The 18,420-nt window shown below is 40.3% G+C and overlaps 1 protein-coding gene across 2 annotated transcripts; it reads left to right on the forward strand.

The window, feature by feature from the left end:
• Positions 1–581: 581 nt before the first annotated feature.
• On the forward strand, positions 582–17,259 carry LOC309380997 (1-aminocyclopropane-1-carboxylate synthase-like protein 1). Of its 2 annotated transcripts, none has more exons than XM_081931253.1 (14): positions 582–718; positions 3,720–3,779; positions 4,249–4,319; positions 4,894–4,963; positions 6,657–6,723; positions 7,441–7,538; positions 8,492–8,569; positions 9,942–10,042; positions 11,842–11,928; positions 12,975–13,020; positions 13,947–14,088; positions 14,776–14,918; positions 15,632–15,785; positions 15,983–17,259. In XM_081931253.1, the coding sequence occupies exons 1-14, from the start codon at positions 713–715 to the stop codon at positions 16,156–16,158; spliced, it is 1,299 nt and encodes a 432-aa protein (XP_081787379.1). In that variant the 5' UTR covers positions 582–712; the 3' UTR covers positions 16,159–17,259. The 2 variants fall into 2 exon arrangements, with proteins under 2 accessions (XP_081787379.1, XP_081787378.1); XM_081931252.1 differs by lacking the exon at positions 582–718 and adding an exon at positions 1,152–1,462.
• The last annotated feature ends 1,161 nt before the right edge of the window (positions 17,260–18,420 follow it).

Below are 18,420 nucleotides of genomic sequence, written 5' to 3' on the forward strand. Positions count from 1 at the left end.
CCAGAAGGCAGTGTACAAGGTGCCACCCAACCGCCTTAGGGACTCCACTCCAGATTTCTGTAGGATTTACTCCTTAGCCCTTTCTTCTCCCAAAAATATTCTACAAAGCGGAGGTTTAGGTTCAGAGTTTTCCTTCTCTTCAATGGGCTACCTTTCCAGGTTGGTGAGCCCCATCTGCCCCTCACTTCCCTCTACGGGCACATGCAGAAACTGCCTTCTTGACCATTGGACCCACTATTAGTCCTGTCCGCTCAATTGGTCAGAGCCTGTCTTTGCATGCAGGGGAAGTCCCTAACTCATTGAGGTTTAAAGACTCATCAGCTGCCCTCGCCTGGTTTAGCCAGCCAGTTTACTGTTCTTGGGATGTGGCTGCTGGCACACGCTGACATCTTCTAGGAGCCACAGGTGGGAGCTGAGTGCAGGGTGGGGGAACAAAGGTGGACAAACTACCACCGAAGGAGCACATGTGTCCCCCACCAGAGGTACTACCCTCCCCTAAAACCTCGGCAGATTATGGTAACTGGGTTGCTTTACTTCAGGGGGCTGGGCTAAAGACACATCCCCACTCCTTGTCTAGGCCATATTGCCTGAAGAGGGCTTTTAACAGCTCCAAAAGAGAAATAAGACAAATCTCCATCTAGTCAGTTCTCTGAGGGGAAAAACTGCAGCCCTGGTCACCGTCACCAGCTCAGCTTCTGGATCCCATGGAGAGATGGGGGTGAGTCACAGGAGGGGCAAACTATAGTTCTAGAGAAAGAAAGAAAAAATGCAGTATAATGATAGGAGTTCAGAAATGAAAAACGTTGGCAGCATTAAGATAAATCAAATGAGTGCAAATAAGTTTGGATGGATGTAATAACGGAATACTAAATGGTTTAGTTTATGTAACATATGCAGGGGTTTACGATATGCAAGATGAACCATGGAAAAAGAAGAAGGGAATTCTTTGATATTTTAAGGATGTTTGAATGAGTATTCTAAACAGTAAAACAGAAAATGTAATAAAAAATATAAAAAAGGAGTTCAGAAATGAGGAGAGGCAAGTGGGGGTGAGCTCCTTGCTTTTTTGAGGGGGGCACTTTGTGTGTGTGTCTGTGTGTCCCGCCCGCCTGTGGCTCCGCCTGTGACTGACCACTATATTACCGGCTCCCCAAAAGCGAATCCTTAGTTCGCACTGACTAAGGAGACACGTCTTCGCCGCCCTTTCCCGGCATTCGCTGCTCCTCCCTTCGCGTCTCGCTGCCTCTTTTCCTTCCGCTCCCTCAGCGCAAGGCGGTCGCAGGCGAACTCTCTAGATTTCCCCGCGCGCGGCGGCGCCATGGCGGACGGCGAGGCGGCGGCGGCGCCTGATCCAGGGCTTTCAGCTCGGGGAGCCGGCATTGCCGGCAGCGCAAAGGGGCTGCTGCAGAAGGGCTTCGACATGTACGTGCGAGATCCGTTCGACGCTGCTCACAACCCTCAGGTGTGTGTGTGAGAGAGAGTCGGTGGTTTTTGCAAGGGGGGTGTAGAAGAAGCCGCTGGTGGGGCAGGAGGTGTGCGGGGGGGGGGTGGACTTCTCTGCTAGTGTATTGAGGAAATATAGGGCGCAGGGTATAAAACATGGAGCCATGGGTGGGTCAAGTCAAGTGCCTGTGACAAGAGTGTGAGAACAGAGGCTTTTGTGGGTGGGTGGGTTTGTTAAATGGAAAGGTATGGTGGTAGGGCAACCTTTTCCAGCCCAACGCCTGGAAAAGGCGCCTAATTTCATGGGAAATGCCTTATATAGAGACAGGCCGTTGAGTCTATGAAGCTCAGTATTGGCAGCACTGACAGGCAGCAGCTCCCTGGAGTTTGGGGTAGGAGTCTCTCCCAGCCCTACCCCCAGATGCTGGGGATTGAACCTGGGACCTTCCGCCTGCAAAGCCCATGGTCTACCACTTATTATGGGAAAGCAGGGGTGGGGCACATGCTGGTGGTGAATGGGGTCGGAGGCATAAGTGGGTGGGGCAACTGATGTAAATTTGAGCTTTAAACAGTAAATAACAACAATAGTAATAATAATAAATTAATTTCCATGGACACTCATACACATTTCCTACACTCATGCAAGCAGCAGGCATCATCAGAGTTGACAGAGGTATTCTAGCCAGGCAAAAGCAGTAAAGGAGGGTGTGAAGCGGGACTGCTGAGGGGTGTATGACTGGGGAAAGTCTGGAGGACCAGAAAGAGAAGCTTGGCTGGACTCATAGAAGCCAAATCTTAGAGGCCAAAGTCTCTCTCCCCCCCCCCAATAAAATATTTGAGGGGGTGGAGTTGATGGGCATTGCCATTCAAATGGTGTGTGCGTGCCTTGTGATCAATTATGCAGGCCAAGTTTTACCTCCCCCCCTCCCAATATTTTATTCAAGTTGGCATTTGGCACTCCTTTGGTTGGGGATAGTGGGAAGATGAGGTGAAGTAGACTGGAGATCAGTGGCGTAGCGTGGGTTGTCAGCACCCAGGGCAAGGCAAGTAATTTGCACCCCCTAACCCATGGATTTGCGCCCCCTACCCCCCAGATGTTGCGCCCGGTGCGGCCGGGCCCCCCTGCACCCCCCACGCTACGCCACTGCTGGAGATGGAGATGAGAAGTTTTGAGTCTGAGGAGTGAAATGGGGTGGAGAAGAAGTGAAAAGATTGGGCTGTGGTGAAGGAATGGCTTGGTTTATTTTATTAAACTTCTATCACTTCACACAGCCAAAGGGGAGTCCCAAATCTAAGGCTAAAAAATACTCTAAAAGTGTTAATCCAAAAAGTCAGCTAACAATGTGAAATCCCCACCCCCGTCCAACACAAGAATGAATACCGAAAGCTGAGCACCAGTGGTTGTGCTGTGGAGGAGGGGGGCATGGAAGAAAAGTTAAGGGGAGCAGAAACACTTGGAAATTATGTGTGTGAGGGCTGCAGAAAAAAACAAGGGGATGTGGAGAAAGAGATGTGGTAATAAAACACTGTATGGAAGAAGGTGTGGAAATGAGGCAATCTTAAAGACTGTGCAGATACGAAGCTTCCAAACCTTGGGTCAGAGTTTTGCAAAAGCCTTCAGGAGCAAAGGATGCAGTTCATTGCATACAGTGTAGCAGAGGGGATATTTTGGAGGAGAGGGGAGAAATTGTGGCAGCAGAAATTGTACTGCTGCTTTTCAGTCTAGGCTTCATTGGCAAAGTGCCAGCTGGGTTCAAGCAGAAGTAGTTCAATCTGGTTTGCTCCAGCATGGGACAGTTAACATTATCCCCTGACCTGAAATCGCCTTACTAGAAATATGTTGTTGGTGCCGCTGCTTCCAACTTCTGCAGTCTGATCAGTAGAACAGCTGAGTGTGAACATAGTTGCTGTCTGTACTCTTATGTAAGAGAGTTTTGTCCTTTCCAGAGACCTGTTTTTTAAAAAACAAAGTGGTTGTACAGATATTAAAATGTGGAGTTAATCTATGTCTAGAAGACTTCAGTCCTTAAGAAGCAGAAATGGTGGTTAAGTTGGCAACATAGGAAGGTGCCTTAAAGAGAGTATGAAGTTGTTGCTCCTTTGTTTATATAGTGGAAAAAATATATAACGGTGGCAGTTTATTTTCATACTGTCCTTTAGACACAAGGTTTAGTTTTCTGACCAAGAGGGTTCATGCAAAAAGTAAACAGAAAATGTTTTTTAAAAACCAACCCATTAGTGGTGGTAGCTATCTAAAATGTCATTCCTGTTTTCAGGGCATTTTGAATTTTGGAACAAGTGAGAACAAGCTTTGCTTTGATTTAATACAGGAAAGGGTAAGTTTGGCTTCCCACATGAATTGCACAAGTTAGTTTTGAAATTGTGATCAGTAGGTACTACTAATTAGTGGTCATGATAATTTCTTATGAATAATCAAGCACTGTGTTTAATAACATTACCCATGCAGAGTGCAAGCAAAACAAGCCTAAGCCCTGGACTGGGCCAGCAGGTCAGAGTGGCAAATCGGCCCCTGCATCTTAAACCTTGTTGGCTTACTCCAACCAGGACAGAAAGTGAGGAGGGACTGTGATATCTTTTGCTGTTCTGGCTCCAGGCTAGTGCAGCTTAGGAGCCTAAATCCGGCCCAGCTCTGAGAAATGGATTGGCTTCCATCCAAGATCAGCTAAGACAGCTTAACTTGAAATTTTTTGATAAACTGTGGGAAATATAAATAGCAATGTGTGAATCTAACTACCATTCATATAATTAAAAACTCTAATTGTCTCTTTTTAAAAAAAATAACAGCTCGTAAAACCTGACATGGCTTATCTGGAACCTCACTTACTTCAGTATTCAGATACACAAGGCATTAAAAGGTAACAAAAATTGCTTAGCAGTTCAATCTATTTTTTATAACAGCTCTCTTTTTTTCTAGTTCCAGTTAAACATTTCAAAAACTAAAATTCACATTGTGCAGGAGATTTAAGCTATTCTGTAGAGGTCCTCTTAAAATAAATGGTTGTGGCTTACAGATGTATTTTCTTTTGATGCAGTAATGTTAGTGCTTGGAGACTACTTATAACACTGCATAAATGTCTAGTTGTTTGAACACATTTAATAAAAATAGGTTCAATTGTATGTAAATAAATGTTCTTTTGTGCAATTGTTTGGTATTGCTGCCTTCAATTTACAGTGTTGTTTAATAGTTATAGAATTCAGATTTCTGGACTCAGTCCAAAATCAAGTTTCAGAAATGGGGCAGTTTAAAATATGTGATCCTCTACATATGTTTACTTTTAAAATAAGTTCTATGCTTCTAAAGAAATCAGTAGCAAAATTTCAATTGAATTGAATAAAAAGACTAATTCAAAGTTAAAGTTGTGCCAGAACTAACTTTATATATGAATATGTTGATGCAAATTTTCTGACTGTGTTAATTTAAAACTTTAGTTTTAGAGAAGAAATTGCAAAGTTTCTTACGGAATATGCAAAAGCTCCAACAGCACTAGATCCAGATCATGTAAGGAACCACGTTGCTTTCCTTTCCTTTAATTTTGTGAAAGTTTGCTGAATCTTTCATAAGATCTGAAATGAGGGTATAGCAAAAGTTACCACTTTTAAATCATTTTGGAAACTCTGCAACACTGAGAATGTATCAGGTTGTTATAGCAGATAGAATTTTATGTTAAAGCCAGTACCTAAAAGAAATTTATCAGAGGGAGCTCTCATAACTTTGCTTAAGATACCCATTTGTCTTCAAATAATGACACTCAACTTTGATGCATTCAGATACAAAGGCAAATAGTTTGAAAATATTGGGCAATATCTAATATCCAGCTAATGAACCAAATTCTTACTTCCCCTACCACTTACATTTGACTACCTACCTGTCAATCACCTGACATCACACTGCCCTCAGATGATGATCGTCAGGACTTCAAAACACCACACATAGAGGCTTATTGCACAGCTTCAGCAAGAAGCTAGAATAAGGACATTGTTCCTGTAGCTTTCCCAAGCAACTGAAGGCTTTTATCCAAGAGCCTGCTAAGCCCCACCCTAGGCACTGCTGTTGATCTCTCAGCTATTGAACTCTCAGTAGTGTTGGGGCTACTCATGAGGAAGCAGCTCCTCACAAGTAACTTATCATTCTCAAGGAGGTATTGGATTTCAGGTGGACTGCTTGGTTCCTGCCCTTTCATCTTTCAGTGCTCTCTGAGAGTTGGAGGTGACTCAGCTTCTGCCTCTCAATTCAGGCTCTCTATATATAGGAGATGGCAGCTGCTGGGATGTTGCATTGCCTGATAGTCCTGCTTCAGCCTTGGTGCTGTCTGACCCCACCTGAATGTCTGTGTGATTCCCTCCAGGGAGTACCAGGCCCTCATCTGGTGAGGATTCCTCTAGCATGGTCATGAAATGTCAGCTGATTGACAGTGAAAGCCAGCCTCCCTTGCCAATGCCAGGAGTGCATTTTAAGGGTCTAATTTTTGGATTGGCTGCTGCACAGCTGATATCACGTGGTATCAGGTGTGGAGCAGGTGAGCATGATTTGGGGGAAATGGCCTTATGGGCCAAATTAGGACCCATGCCAGGCCTGATAAAGCCAATGGGCTAGAGGTTCCCCATCCTTGAACTAAGTCATACTCAGAATAGATCCACTGAAATCAATTGTCTTATTTACACTTTTCTTCTTTACACTTCTAAAAAGTGGCAGATTGCTAAACTTAGTGCTTGGATTATCTCTATAAAACGAGGAGGTCAAACATAGATAGCATTCTTCTCAGACATTGACTCTGCAAACAACATATCCTGCTCACTCCAATGCCATCTTAGATGGTCATTGCCAGGGACATACACCTAGACAACCACTTGGAAATCAGAGCTACTAAATGGTACATAATTAAGGGATATTCTGTTGGTCTGTATTTATATCATATATTATAGACCATTGAACCCATAATTTCAATTACATTATAGCTCAACAAAACATTTCAATGACTGATTGGATACCAGCCAATAGAATTCACATATACAAGAGGAATTAAGGGTTGATTGTTTTGAAGTTACAGTGGTTCATTTTTAAATTTGGTTTGAGTTGTTGACACTTGTATATGATATCCTTGCCTTAGACTTGTCTTTAATTTCTTAAAATAAATTTAGCTGCTTTTGTAATTTTGTTAATTGTATCTTGCTATTTTGTCTTCTGTTTCTAGATTATAGTTTTGAATGGCTGCTGTGCTGTCTTTGCTACACTTTCAACTGTGTTGTGTGATCCTGGAGGTAAGGGGGCATGAATATGTATCACATATTGTAGCAGTTATTTAGTAGTAATTAGTGCTTGAACATCTTAAAGAATGTATAAAATCTTGTTCACTCTGCTGATAATGGCTAAATCAGGCTTCCTCAACCTCGACCCTCCAGATGTTTTTGGCCTACAACTCCCATGATCCCTAGCTAGCAGGACCAGTGGTCAGGAATGATGGGAATTGTAGTCTCAAAACATCTGGAGGGCCGAGGTTGAGGAAGCCTGGGCTAAATCATGTAGAAAATGAACTGCTTCATTGCTTTATTTTATGTGCCTTTTGAGTAAGCTAAAAATAGTTTAAATTATGTGAAGTACATGCTAGCAGAATGAAACTAGTGGTCTGCACCCCCCTTTCTAAGTAGCTATATATATTATAGTAGAGTCTTAACAATTGGTTAATGACAATAAAATTATATGTGGAATGGGATAAAACCTCTACTATGAAATTTGTGTCACTTTTTTTAGTATGCTAGTAAGAGTATTCATTTAGGAATCACAGACCTGCAAGTGGTTCACACAATGTTTTTTCCCCTATTCTGGCAGCACAATGATTATGTACAAAGCTTTTGAAAGTAGTAGTCTAAAGATGTGTGTAAGATGAAGGCAAAATAATTTATCACTGTTTTTTAACAAACTAGTAAAATACTTTATTTAAAAAGAAAGTAAACCTCCATTATTTATTCTTTTTATAGATGGGTATCTGATTCCTACCCCATATTATGGTGGAATAAACTCCAAAATGTGGCTGTATGGTGGAATGCAACCTATCCATGTGCCCTTGTTCAGTGAGGTAAATATTCCCTTTCTTATAAATACTGATATGTTGTCTATGAATGAACACAATTATATAAAGCCCAAGCAACAAAACAACTATTGACTATGGAAACCAAACTGTAGACATGTCCCTTCTTGTATGACTGTGCTATATGTTTTGGCAAATAAGTTTACTATGGATGTTGACTCATACACAAGTGTGTATATAGCAGAGGTGGCAACAAACTGTCCTACAGAAGTCTTGACTGATTTACTCAGTCTTTTTAGTGTGTGTGTGTGTGTGTGTGTGTGTGTGTGTGTGTCTATCCATTAATCGCCATTTTCAGAGAGTAACAGTTTCCTGGGATGACATAATGTCACCACTGCCCTTGATCCAAGCATCCTCAAAGAACCGTAGAGTTTTTTGAACTCCCTTTTACCTCCACCAGAACAAGTTGAAAAGGGAGTGTCTGCATTGAGTTCATCCCAACAAACAAGAAAAAGAAAGCTCCATCAGTGTTTAAGCCACATCCACCATAACTTGCTTGTGCATTTTGCTGTTCCCCCCTCAATTTTTATTTATTTATTTATTCATACATGCATACATACATACCCCATCCATCTGACTGAGTTTCCCCAGCCACTCTGGGCGGCTTCCAACAGAATATTAAAATACAATAGTCTATTAAACATCAAAAGCTTCCCTAAACAGGGCTGCCTTCAGGTGTCTTCTAAAAGTCTGGTAGTTGTTTTTCTCTTTGACATCTGGTGGGAGGGCGTTCTGCAGGGCGGGTGCTACTACTGAGAAGGCCCTCTGCCTGGTTCCCTGTAACTTCACTTCTCACAGCAAGGGAACAGGTAGAAGACCGAGACCGTTTATGGCTTTAAAGGTCAGCACCAACACTTTGTGAAAATAAATAGGTATTCTGAGCAGATTGCATTGTTTTACTGAATTTCTGTCTTTGAACACCTTTTGAAATGTTTATGCAGGTGACTAATGAAGAAAGTCAACCATTTCAGTTAACTATTGAAAAATTAGAAACTGCACATCAGAGAGCCATAGAACAGGTAGGAATATTTTGTACCGAACTCCAACTATTGTGCTTTCGGTTCAATACTTCCTTATCAACTTTCCAGTGAAATATATCCTATTAGAAATGTAAATTGATAAATCTCCTTTTTCTTTTCATGTGCACAAATTGCCCAAAAGCAGATTGTCATGTCATTCTAATGTATCATTTTCAAGAATGAAACTAGAATCCTAAATTATATATTTCCTGTTCTTAAAAGGTAAAAGGTAAAGGTACCCCTGCCCATACGGGCCAGTCTTGCCAGACTCTAGGGTTGTGCGCCCATCTCACTCTATAGGCCGGGGGCCAGCGCTGTCCGCACACACTTCCGGGTCACGTGGCCAGCGTGACAAGCTGCATCTGGCGAGCCAGCGCAGCACACGGAATGCCGTTTACCTTCCCGCTAGTAAGCGGTCCCTATTTATCTACTTGCACCCGGGGGTGCTTTTGAACTGCTAGGTTGGCAGGTGCTGGGACCGAGCGCACCCCGCCGCGGGGATTCGAACCGCCGACCTTTCGATCGGCAAGTCCTAGGTGCTAAGGCTTTAACCCACAGCGCCACCCGCATCCCATTTCCTGTTCTTATGTGAGCCCATTAAAATATTTTGCAAGTAATAAATGGAGCAACTCATATTAAACTTAATACTTACCTTTTACAAACTGCTTTAGTTACTTCCCTTGATTTCCAGAGTAGTTCATCTTTTCTGCTGCTGTTTCTTGGTTTTTTTCTTAAGTAGCCTGAAGCTACTAGGTGTCAGAATCTTTTCACAGGAGATAATGTACTGAAAATAGTGAATGGGATTCAACTGTCATGCTTGGAGTAGACCCATCAAAATCGACAAGACTTAAGTTAGTCATGACTAATGTAAGTACTACTAATTTCAGTAGGTCTGCTCTAAGCATGACAGTCTAGACCTAACCCTGTATGTTTTAGTTATGCTGAAATTACAGAATTTACATAATAATTTGGTCATAAGAAATTTTATTTCCTACCTGAATATATTTCCATTTAAACATGTTTTAGTAACATATACACTGGTGTTATATATACATTTCTTCAAGAAAACAATCATTTAATGTATTACATCAAATCTATAGTTTTGTAAATTAAGTCATTTGAATTATAGCAGATGAATTTTAAAATCATAACTAAATAACAAAATGCCATGCTGTGATGAAAATGAAATGTGATGCCATGAAAATGTGATTCTGGGATATGTTTTAGGGTTATAAAGGAATATGTATGCTCATATTCAGTCAAGAAACTTCAATACCTGGCACTTTATGAAAGGATGGCAATTTTGCAGACTCGCTACTCCTTTGTTTGACGTCATGACGGCGTCCCCGACTATCAGTTTTTCTTTTTTCAGGGCATCAGAGTCAGAGCTTTAATCCTGATCAACCCACACAATCCATTAGGGGACATTTACCCAGCACAGTTACTGAAAGAATGTCTAGACTTTGCACACAGGTTTGAGTCCTAGCGCTATTTGTTTGGGCTTTTAATTTTCTATGATGCAGTATGTTAGTTTTGAAAGTTATTTTGGTAATTTCCTTAGTTCATTTGGCATATGGCCATAAGAAGGTTTGTTCAGAAAATTCATTGAAAAACATTAGAATTCTTAAATTGGCAAACTTCGTTTCTGAACGTATAACTATGGTGGAGATGGCTTTACGTGGCGCTAAAATTTTTTTCCTGTATGCATAAAGCCTGACTATATTGATTCTTTAAAACATATGTTATAAATATGAGAACTGGTAATTACCAAAATAAGTAGTGGTAAGAGTGTTTAATATGGATACATACGTTGATTTGAAAAGTAAGTTTGAACCAATTTATGAAATGAAGCATTCTTGTAATCTGTAACTTGTCCGTCCAGTCTGTAGAATTCTATATGGAACATGAATTAATAAATTATTTTTATCTTTCTCAAAGAAGGATCCCTAATGTTTCCTTTAAATTTCAATACATTTTCTCATACTTCCCCTAATGTCTATTTTTTATCCTTGGCCACATTCTTGTAATGCTTACTCTGAAATCCTATGTACACTTACTTGGACATAAGTCTCACTATGTTCAGTGACCCTTCCTCCTCCTTAGTTTATCCGCGAAAGGACTCCATCCTCCTTGCTTGTTCCATTTTCTAGCATACCTGCCCTTCCCACCAATCTACATGAAATGGGTTAATTTTTTTACATGTGGCTTATTTCTAATGAAGGTAACAACTAGCTCAGTCAGTAGAACATTAGACTCTTTATCTTAGGGTTGTGGGATTGAGCCCCATGTGGGGCAAAAGATTCCTGCATAGCAGTGAGTTGGGCCACATGACCCTTCTGGTCCTTTCCAACTCTATGATTCTAACTAAAGTGGTTATTAGATATTTAGTAAGCCTCAAAACATGGCACAATTCTTTTCACTTCAGCATGACACTGCATGAGACTTGGGGATGCAGTCTGCATCTGAAGGTGAAAACTAAGAATCTGGTGTTTTAAATTTTTTACAAAAAAATAAATAAACTTTAATTGGTTACTTATACTTTTGTGATATTTAAGCATCTTTCTGTCAGTCACGTACTTCTGAATGCCTGCTAATACTGAGAATAAGAATTCAGTTTGATGTATTTTCTGGCTTGTGCATGCAAATATAATAAGCTGTGTGGTGTGTGTTTTCTGGCCTTTATATCTTAATTGTGCAATATATTACAGATGGATACTTGGTTCTTAACTTCTCGCTTTTATATATCACTGTTCAGTTTTTAAAAACATTTTGCTTTATATTAAGTAGCAGTATTTTGGGTGCCTCCTCCACAAGAAGGTTGGAGGGTGGCAACACTGAAACACTTTTCTGCAGTGGCTTCCTGTTTGTGGAATGCTCTACCCAAGGAGGCTCGCCTGGGACCTTCATTACATATCTTTGGGTGCCAGGCAAAAACGTTTCTCTTCAGCCAGGCGTTGGGCTGATTAACATTCTATGGCCTTTTAAATATGTCTGTGGGATGAGAGTTATTGGTTGCTTTTGTTTTTGCTTTATTATGTATTTTATGTTTTCATTTTGTATTTTTATTTTGTGAACTTCCCTTTAATCTTCGGATGAAGGGCAGTAAACATATTAAATAATAATAATAACAACAACTGTATTGAATATAGAATATGCAGCTTTCTAAGGAATTTGCTAAGCAGCAATTGCAGTAATGAATGCATATATATATATATATATATATATATATATATATATATTAATGACTTACGTGTGTGTGTTTCTTTACATAGACATAAATTACATGTAATAATGGATGAAATTTATATGCTGTCTGTATATGGTGATACCACATTCACAAGCATTCTTAGCTTGGAGAGGTGAGTGTACCTTCTTGTTGCTTTTTTATAAAAAAATAATGTCAGCTTTTTAGTTGAGTAACATAGCCAATCTCTTCTGTTTGTTTATATATGCACACATAGTTACCAGTTACTGTATGCATAAATTATTCTTTCAAAGTAATTATTGCTGATAAGGTAGCATATGTATGATTTTCAAGGGTTGGTTGACTTTTTTTGTCTTGCCATTCTCCGACAAAATCCTACATGTCAATTGATTTAGGACTAAGCAGACCATTGCTCATATGTGAATTTAATCCTAACTACTATTGTAGCTATTCTGCTTCCTCTGCATGCCAGGAGGCTCCTCATACAGGTCTGTTGTAACTCTGTCCAGTGTGCATGCATGCTGTAACATGTTAGGTCACTTAGTGCAAGCCAAAATTCTTCCATGTCTCACTTGGAAGTATCTAGTGTCAAGTTCCTTTCTGGACTTTTACATATGTTGCGTGCTTTGAGGAGAGTGGGGTGGAGCTGAGTAGCAACTGGTCATTGGTGAAGTAAGAGAGAGCCTGCTTTGCAAGTAATGTGTCCAGCGCAGCAGGGTTGCAGCCATCACAAGGGTAGCATGAAAGTATAAAATTATGGCGAAATACATCTGCACCCTGTTGTCCACATGCTGAAGGAGCGGGACTATTGACTGTATTCCTTCATGTGGCAAGTAAATTATACCTTCTTTAGCGTGTGTGTGTGTGTGTGTGTGTGTGTGTGTGGAGACTGCTATCCAGTGCCCTCCATCTTGGGCTCCTTTGCAGGAAGGGTGGGGTGAAAACATAAATAATAAATACAACATAATTAGAACTTCCTTGATCCAGATTTCTGTATGTACTTCAATGCACATGCACACAGGGATTTGCATTCATTTCTGTGGAGAGTACAGAACATGAGCTGTCTGTGCTGTGGATTTCTATTTCTCCAATATTTTGCTGGGTCAGGGTAAATTGCCGTTGTCTTTACGACTGAAAAGTGTTGATTCCCCACCCCAAATAAATGTAAGACATTAATTATCTTGAAATCTTTCTCTTTAGTTTACCAGATCCAGACCGGACACACGTTATGTGGGGATTTAGTAAGGTGGGTTAGAAATATTTGTTAATATTTCTTCAAAATGTACTTCAATTCTTGAAACTGTCAAATTCTTCCATCTACCCAATGCATTGTTCCAAAGAAATCTTGTACGTGAGAACTTAAAACCTACAGTGTAATCATGGATTATAATGTTTGCCTCTTCCACAGTTGCACAGCAGGTCTAGCCATTATTGGAAGATGGTATTCTGTTATAAACTCAGTATCATTTGCAACTATCCCAAGAACTATCAAGCAACTAGGTAGCTCACCAGAAGCTGGCCAGTAGACTATGAACTACTTTATGCTCTTCCATAGTTTAGGATATGACTTGCAGTGCAGTGCAAACCTTATTGATGTTTATTTCAATGTAAATTCTACTCCAAAATAAATAGATTGCAGCCTTAGGGTGGCTTCTGATTGCTTAGGCGGCAGAATATCCATTTATAATCTCTCATCATGTGGGAGCTGCAACTACAGGTTGATTTGGTTAACTCTAGCAACCAGTGATAGGTGACAGTCCCTTGCTTGCTACAAAAATAGGGGGTTTGAGAGGGCCAAGTAAGGTTGGCTGTAAACAGCCAGGACCCTGTGTGGATGCAAGTGCCACATATTGTTTATAATTTCACTTGTTCTAAATCTAAAACTAGACTTCAGGGATCATCATATGGGTTTCAGCCAAAAATTCTAACCTAATGAAATACTTTATGCAAATCAAATCAATCATTCTGCTTTTGTTTCTTAAATGGACTTTAAAACATTTTATATAGAATGTTAAGTGCTTTGAAACTTGAGAAATTATATTTTATTACAAGAATCAGAAATTATTTAGTCTTCATTGGATAATGCTAATTTGGATAGAAATGTGCTTTGTGTACAAATTAACATTTTAGAGAGACTTTTTAATTATAAACTTTCCCCCCTTCCCTTTCAAGGATTTTGGCATGTGTGGCATCAGAGTTGGAGTATTATACACCAGAAATCATGAAGTCAGGAAAGCAGTTAATCAGCTGGCTGTTTTCCATGGCTGTCCTGGACCAGTGCAATATGTTCTCAGCCAGTTCCTTCGTGACAGAGGTTAGCAAACTTGAAAGTGCACAAACACACATGGTCCTGATTCCAAGTAATGAACACCAGCCCTCACACTATATAGTTACTGCAGATGAGGAAAATCCAGCTCTGTTTTTTCACCGTGCCTGGCTAGACCATTATCTAGCCAGCTTTATTCCTCAGTTTCAAATTATTTATGAACTACATTCATTTTTATTTATTAGTTATGTTGTTGAAGTTGGTGTAAAGTGGCTGAATTGGTGTTGGGTCCATCTGAGCAACCAGGGAACAAGTTCTGTATAGGACCTGTCTCATCTTGCTTTGCCTTGTCTATACTTACCTTGCCATCATTAACTATTAGGACTGATGCCAGCAAAACAGAATTTCCAGATTAGTTAACTCATTTAGCTGGTGATGTGAAACGCCTCTCTCCTTGAAAACCACTGCCAGTTACAGTAGACAATGCTGGGTTGGATGAACAAATAGTCTGACCTGGAATAAGAATTTTATTAACTCCATAAAACTGCAAACAAAAACCCTCTTAATCACATAAGCTACTTTTTACACTTTACATTTGCCATGCAGGATCCCTTTAACAGAGTGCCTGCTGTTCCCAATGTTCCCCACCCCATAATTTGTCAAAGTACTACTAAGACTGAATAATACAAAGGGGGGGGGAACAGTGTGGTCTGATTTGTGCTCTTATTTTGGCAGAATGGCTGGATAATGTGTTTTTCCCAACCAATAAAAGAAGACTTAAGGAAGCACAGAACATTCTTGTGGATGGTCTTGCAGAGATGGGAATACCTGTTTTAAAAAGCTCAGGAGGATTATATGTGTGGGCTGACTTCAGAAAAGTACGTGGAGGACCTGGAGGGCTCAGGGAGGCTGGATTAAAGGACATAAATACAGTTGGCTGTATTGTGGCTGGTCTTGTGAGCTCCTTCCTTCCTGTCGGGCTTTGTATTCAAAATAGGACCTGCCCCTCCCAGCAAGACATTGAGAGGTCATAGGCTTATGAGCAAACCCAGTCGGAAGAATGTATCATCACAATGCTATCCAGCACTTCTGGTCTGCAACTGGACCAGTCCCCTGCCCCTTGTACGTGCACAATCTCAAAGTGCACCAGGTTTTCATTATTGATAAGATAAGGGCTTGGAGCTCCCCACCCTGCACCATTAAAAGAGGCTTTTGAAAAAAGTACTCTTCATTAATTTTGGACATAGTTAAGGTCCTAAACCATCAGAGGAAGGAGGAAATGGAGCCTGGTGCTGCCCGCAGTACACCTGACCATCATTTAAGGTGCCCCAGCATGTTGTGGCACACTGGTTGAAAACAACTGAATTAAATCATAACATGCCAAACAATAAATAAATGGTGCAGCATCTGGTCCTAAATAATATTTTGAGTAATTGGCTAAGCAAGAAAAATAATAGAGGGCCAAGGCTTAAATTGAACTCAAAAGGTGCTTTGATAAACCTGATCTTTTGGTTCTTTTGAGGGTGGGGAGGTAAAGTGCTTTGTTTGCTAATGTGGCATTTAGTTAACGTGTATTTCTGTTTTCTCTTAGTTCTTAAAGTCACAGACATTTGAAGCTGAAATGGATTTATGGTGGAAAATTCTTGGTGAAAAGCTGCTCATTAGTCCTGGGAAAGCCTTTTGCTGTTATGAACCTGGATGGTTTAGGCTGGTCTTCTCAGATTCTATAGACAGAATCTACCTGTGTAAGTTTCAAGTCTATAAAAGGGTTATCTGATCTCTTTCTCCTTTCTCATCCTTCACTCAGCTATATGCATTGTCATAGACTTTCAAGCCATCAAGGAATATATACAACCTTACAATATGTTCTGTACTACATACAAGCAGACATTTAGGAAATATCTTATGTCTTTAAAATATTTATGTTGCTTCCTTTTTGTAGGTATTCAGAGACTTCAGCAAATGCTACGTGATAAAATAGATGAACCTATAGCTTCATCTCATGAAGAAAATGAGCATATTGAATTAGATGATGAAACTTCAGCCAATTACATAAATACATCAGTGGATGATGTCTCCGAAGGATATTCACACTTGAAGAAAATAGCTGTCTTCTAAGAACCTGAATGCTAAAACAAAGCATGGCATATTTATATTTACTGTAACTCTGACTCCCCTTTGTTTTGTTTAGTATGGCAGGCAGGCATTAACATTTTGTTGTAACCTATGGTTACTAATTTGACTATGGAGATTCTACTTATTTGCAACCTGGCAGACTTTCTGTCCTATATTCTCCTCATTGGAATACTTAGTTCTGTTCCTCAGAACACTATGGGCCAAATTAGATGCAACAGTGACTTCTACCCAGCTGTTTTTTCCCTAGAGGAATTTCAAGGCTAAAGGTAATACCTGTTAGGACAAAAATAGGTGGGAAAGGTGCAAGGGAAGCATCATTGGAGGAGGGGGAGGTTCAGCACCTCCCGTTTGTCCCCAGGATACTGTAATATTGACCATGCTTAAACTATATGCACAGAGTTTAAACTAGGCCACTCTCCTCCTCCTCTCCCCCTTTATAGAATTCAAAATAGGTCATGCCACCATCTTATTTTCAAGTATTTGAATTTCATTCATATTCAGGTCAAGCATGTGACTGATGCTTTGAACATGGACAATCTGCAGAATAGAGCTGAATCTTGCACATTATCTTGCATATATCTCTTGGTTCATACAGGACAACGGATAGCTCAGTTGGTTAGAGTGTGGCACTGATAACACCAAGGTTGTATGTATGTTCAATCACTGTATGGAATGGTTGCATATTCCTGCATTGCAGGGAGCTGGACTTAGATGATCTTCAGGATCCCAACTCTACAATTCTATGATTCTAAACATTGGTCCACTGAGACAAAAGCTATATACTTGGTATGTAAATACATTAGAAAATGTTGACTCAGTTGATAATTGGCTGTTGATAACTAGTTGCCAACTTGCAGACTGTTTTTATAATGCACAGGAAGTAATCTAAAACAAAGAAGCTTGGGTTTTCCATATGGGTGTTATAACTGTAACTGCTTTCTAAGAAAGTGTCTAAATCTTGTTTTCATTCTGTTGCTGAAAAGGGTTTATTTGTACATTTTGCTGTTGCATATCATTCTTGCAAAATCTTTGCACTCTCTGATCAGTTTTGCACTCTTAACATAAATATTTTTTAAAAACATATGCTTGGTTGTGCTGACTGGGAAAGGAGTGAGGATATTTGTGTAATTTAAGATCCAATACAGTTTACACACATTGTCACCGATGAGGTGGGCTGCTTTCACAGCTACTAGCTTTTAAATCATTGTGATTATATAAAAGAAAACCCTGGATTTTTTATTACTGCAGTTTAAAAGAACTAGGATTTTGGTTAGTACCTGAAGCCACAACTGCTGTTGCCCAATGTTTGTTCTACTTCAGCTGTGCAAGGACAAAACAGAATTTACTTTGGCTCTAGTGCAGTATAGCAATAAGCATACCTTGCCTATTTTTTCTGTAGGTGTTACGCCTTGGATAGAGGAAAGGTAGATCCCAACTTCAGTTGGGAAATGAGCCTGAAATTTTAAGGAAGTGCTGTATAGATGCCTAGAGCTTGCGCCGGATCTAACAGCAAATCCATGCTGCAAACTTGCCTAGAACAGGTAAAACCACATCCATTTCCAGATGGATCAGTTATCAACCAAATTCCTATTTTGTTTGGATTGTGGTTCAGTTTATTGTTATTTATCAATCATCTTCCACATACATTCTAAAGTGATGTAATATGGACTTTAGAAATGACATTTTCCACCATTTTATCTGTTATTGAAAGGGAAAGTAGAGCTAGGTGTCATCAGTATATTGCATGCAGTAGCTTCCTTGGGGTAGGTGTTGAAAGCCGCCCCCCCCCCCAAAGATAGAATTGCTAAACATGAAAGTGCAAGTAACAGTGGTACCTCGGGATACATACACTTCAGGTTACAGACTCCACTAACCCAGAAATAGTGCTTCAGGTTAAGAACTTTGCTTCAGGATGAGAACAGAAATCATGCTCCGGTGGCGCGGCAGCAGCAGGAGGCCCCATTAGCTAAAGTGGTGCTTCAGGTTAAGAACAGTTTCAGTTTAGTTACGGACCTCCGGAACGAATTCAGTACTTAACCAGAGATACCACTGTATTATGGGGCAATAGTCCCCCGCTCCCAAACTATGTTCTGAAATGGCCTGCTCAGCTACATAGGAATGGACTCACTTGAAGCATGGTGCCACCAGTTCCTACACTAACTAGTGGGTGTAAAAATGATACAATGGTTGATGGTATTACTGAGAAGCCAAGGAGAATTGTGTGGATCACTATATTGTTGTGCT

The sequence above is a fragment of the Podarcis melisellensis genome (assembly GCF_964234715.1).
Source record: "Podarcis melisellensis genome assembly, chromosome: 12".
Lineage (NCBI taxonomy): Eukaryota > Metazoa > Chordata > Lepidosauria > Squamata > Lacertidae > Podarcis > Podarcis melisellensis.

Excerpts from the sequence above, each read along its gene's own strand:
- LOC309380997 (XM_081931252.1), top strand. The coding sequence starts at position 1,319 with ATGGCGGACGGCGAGGCGGCGGCGGCGCCTGATCCAGGGCTTTCAGCT. Across the intron at positions 4,320-4,893 it reads GATACACAAGGCATTAAAAG|TTTTAGAGAAGAAATTGCAA; the intron begins GTAACAAAAATT and ends TTAAAACTTTAG. Across the intron at positions 11,929-12,974 it reads AGCATTCTTAGCTTGGAGAG|TTTACCAGATCCAGACCGGA; the intron begins GTGAGTGTACCT and ends CTTTCTCTTTAG.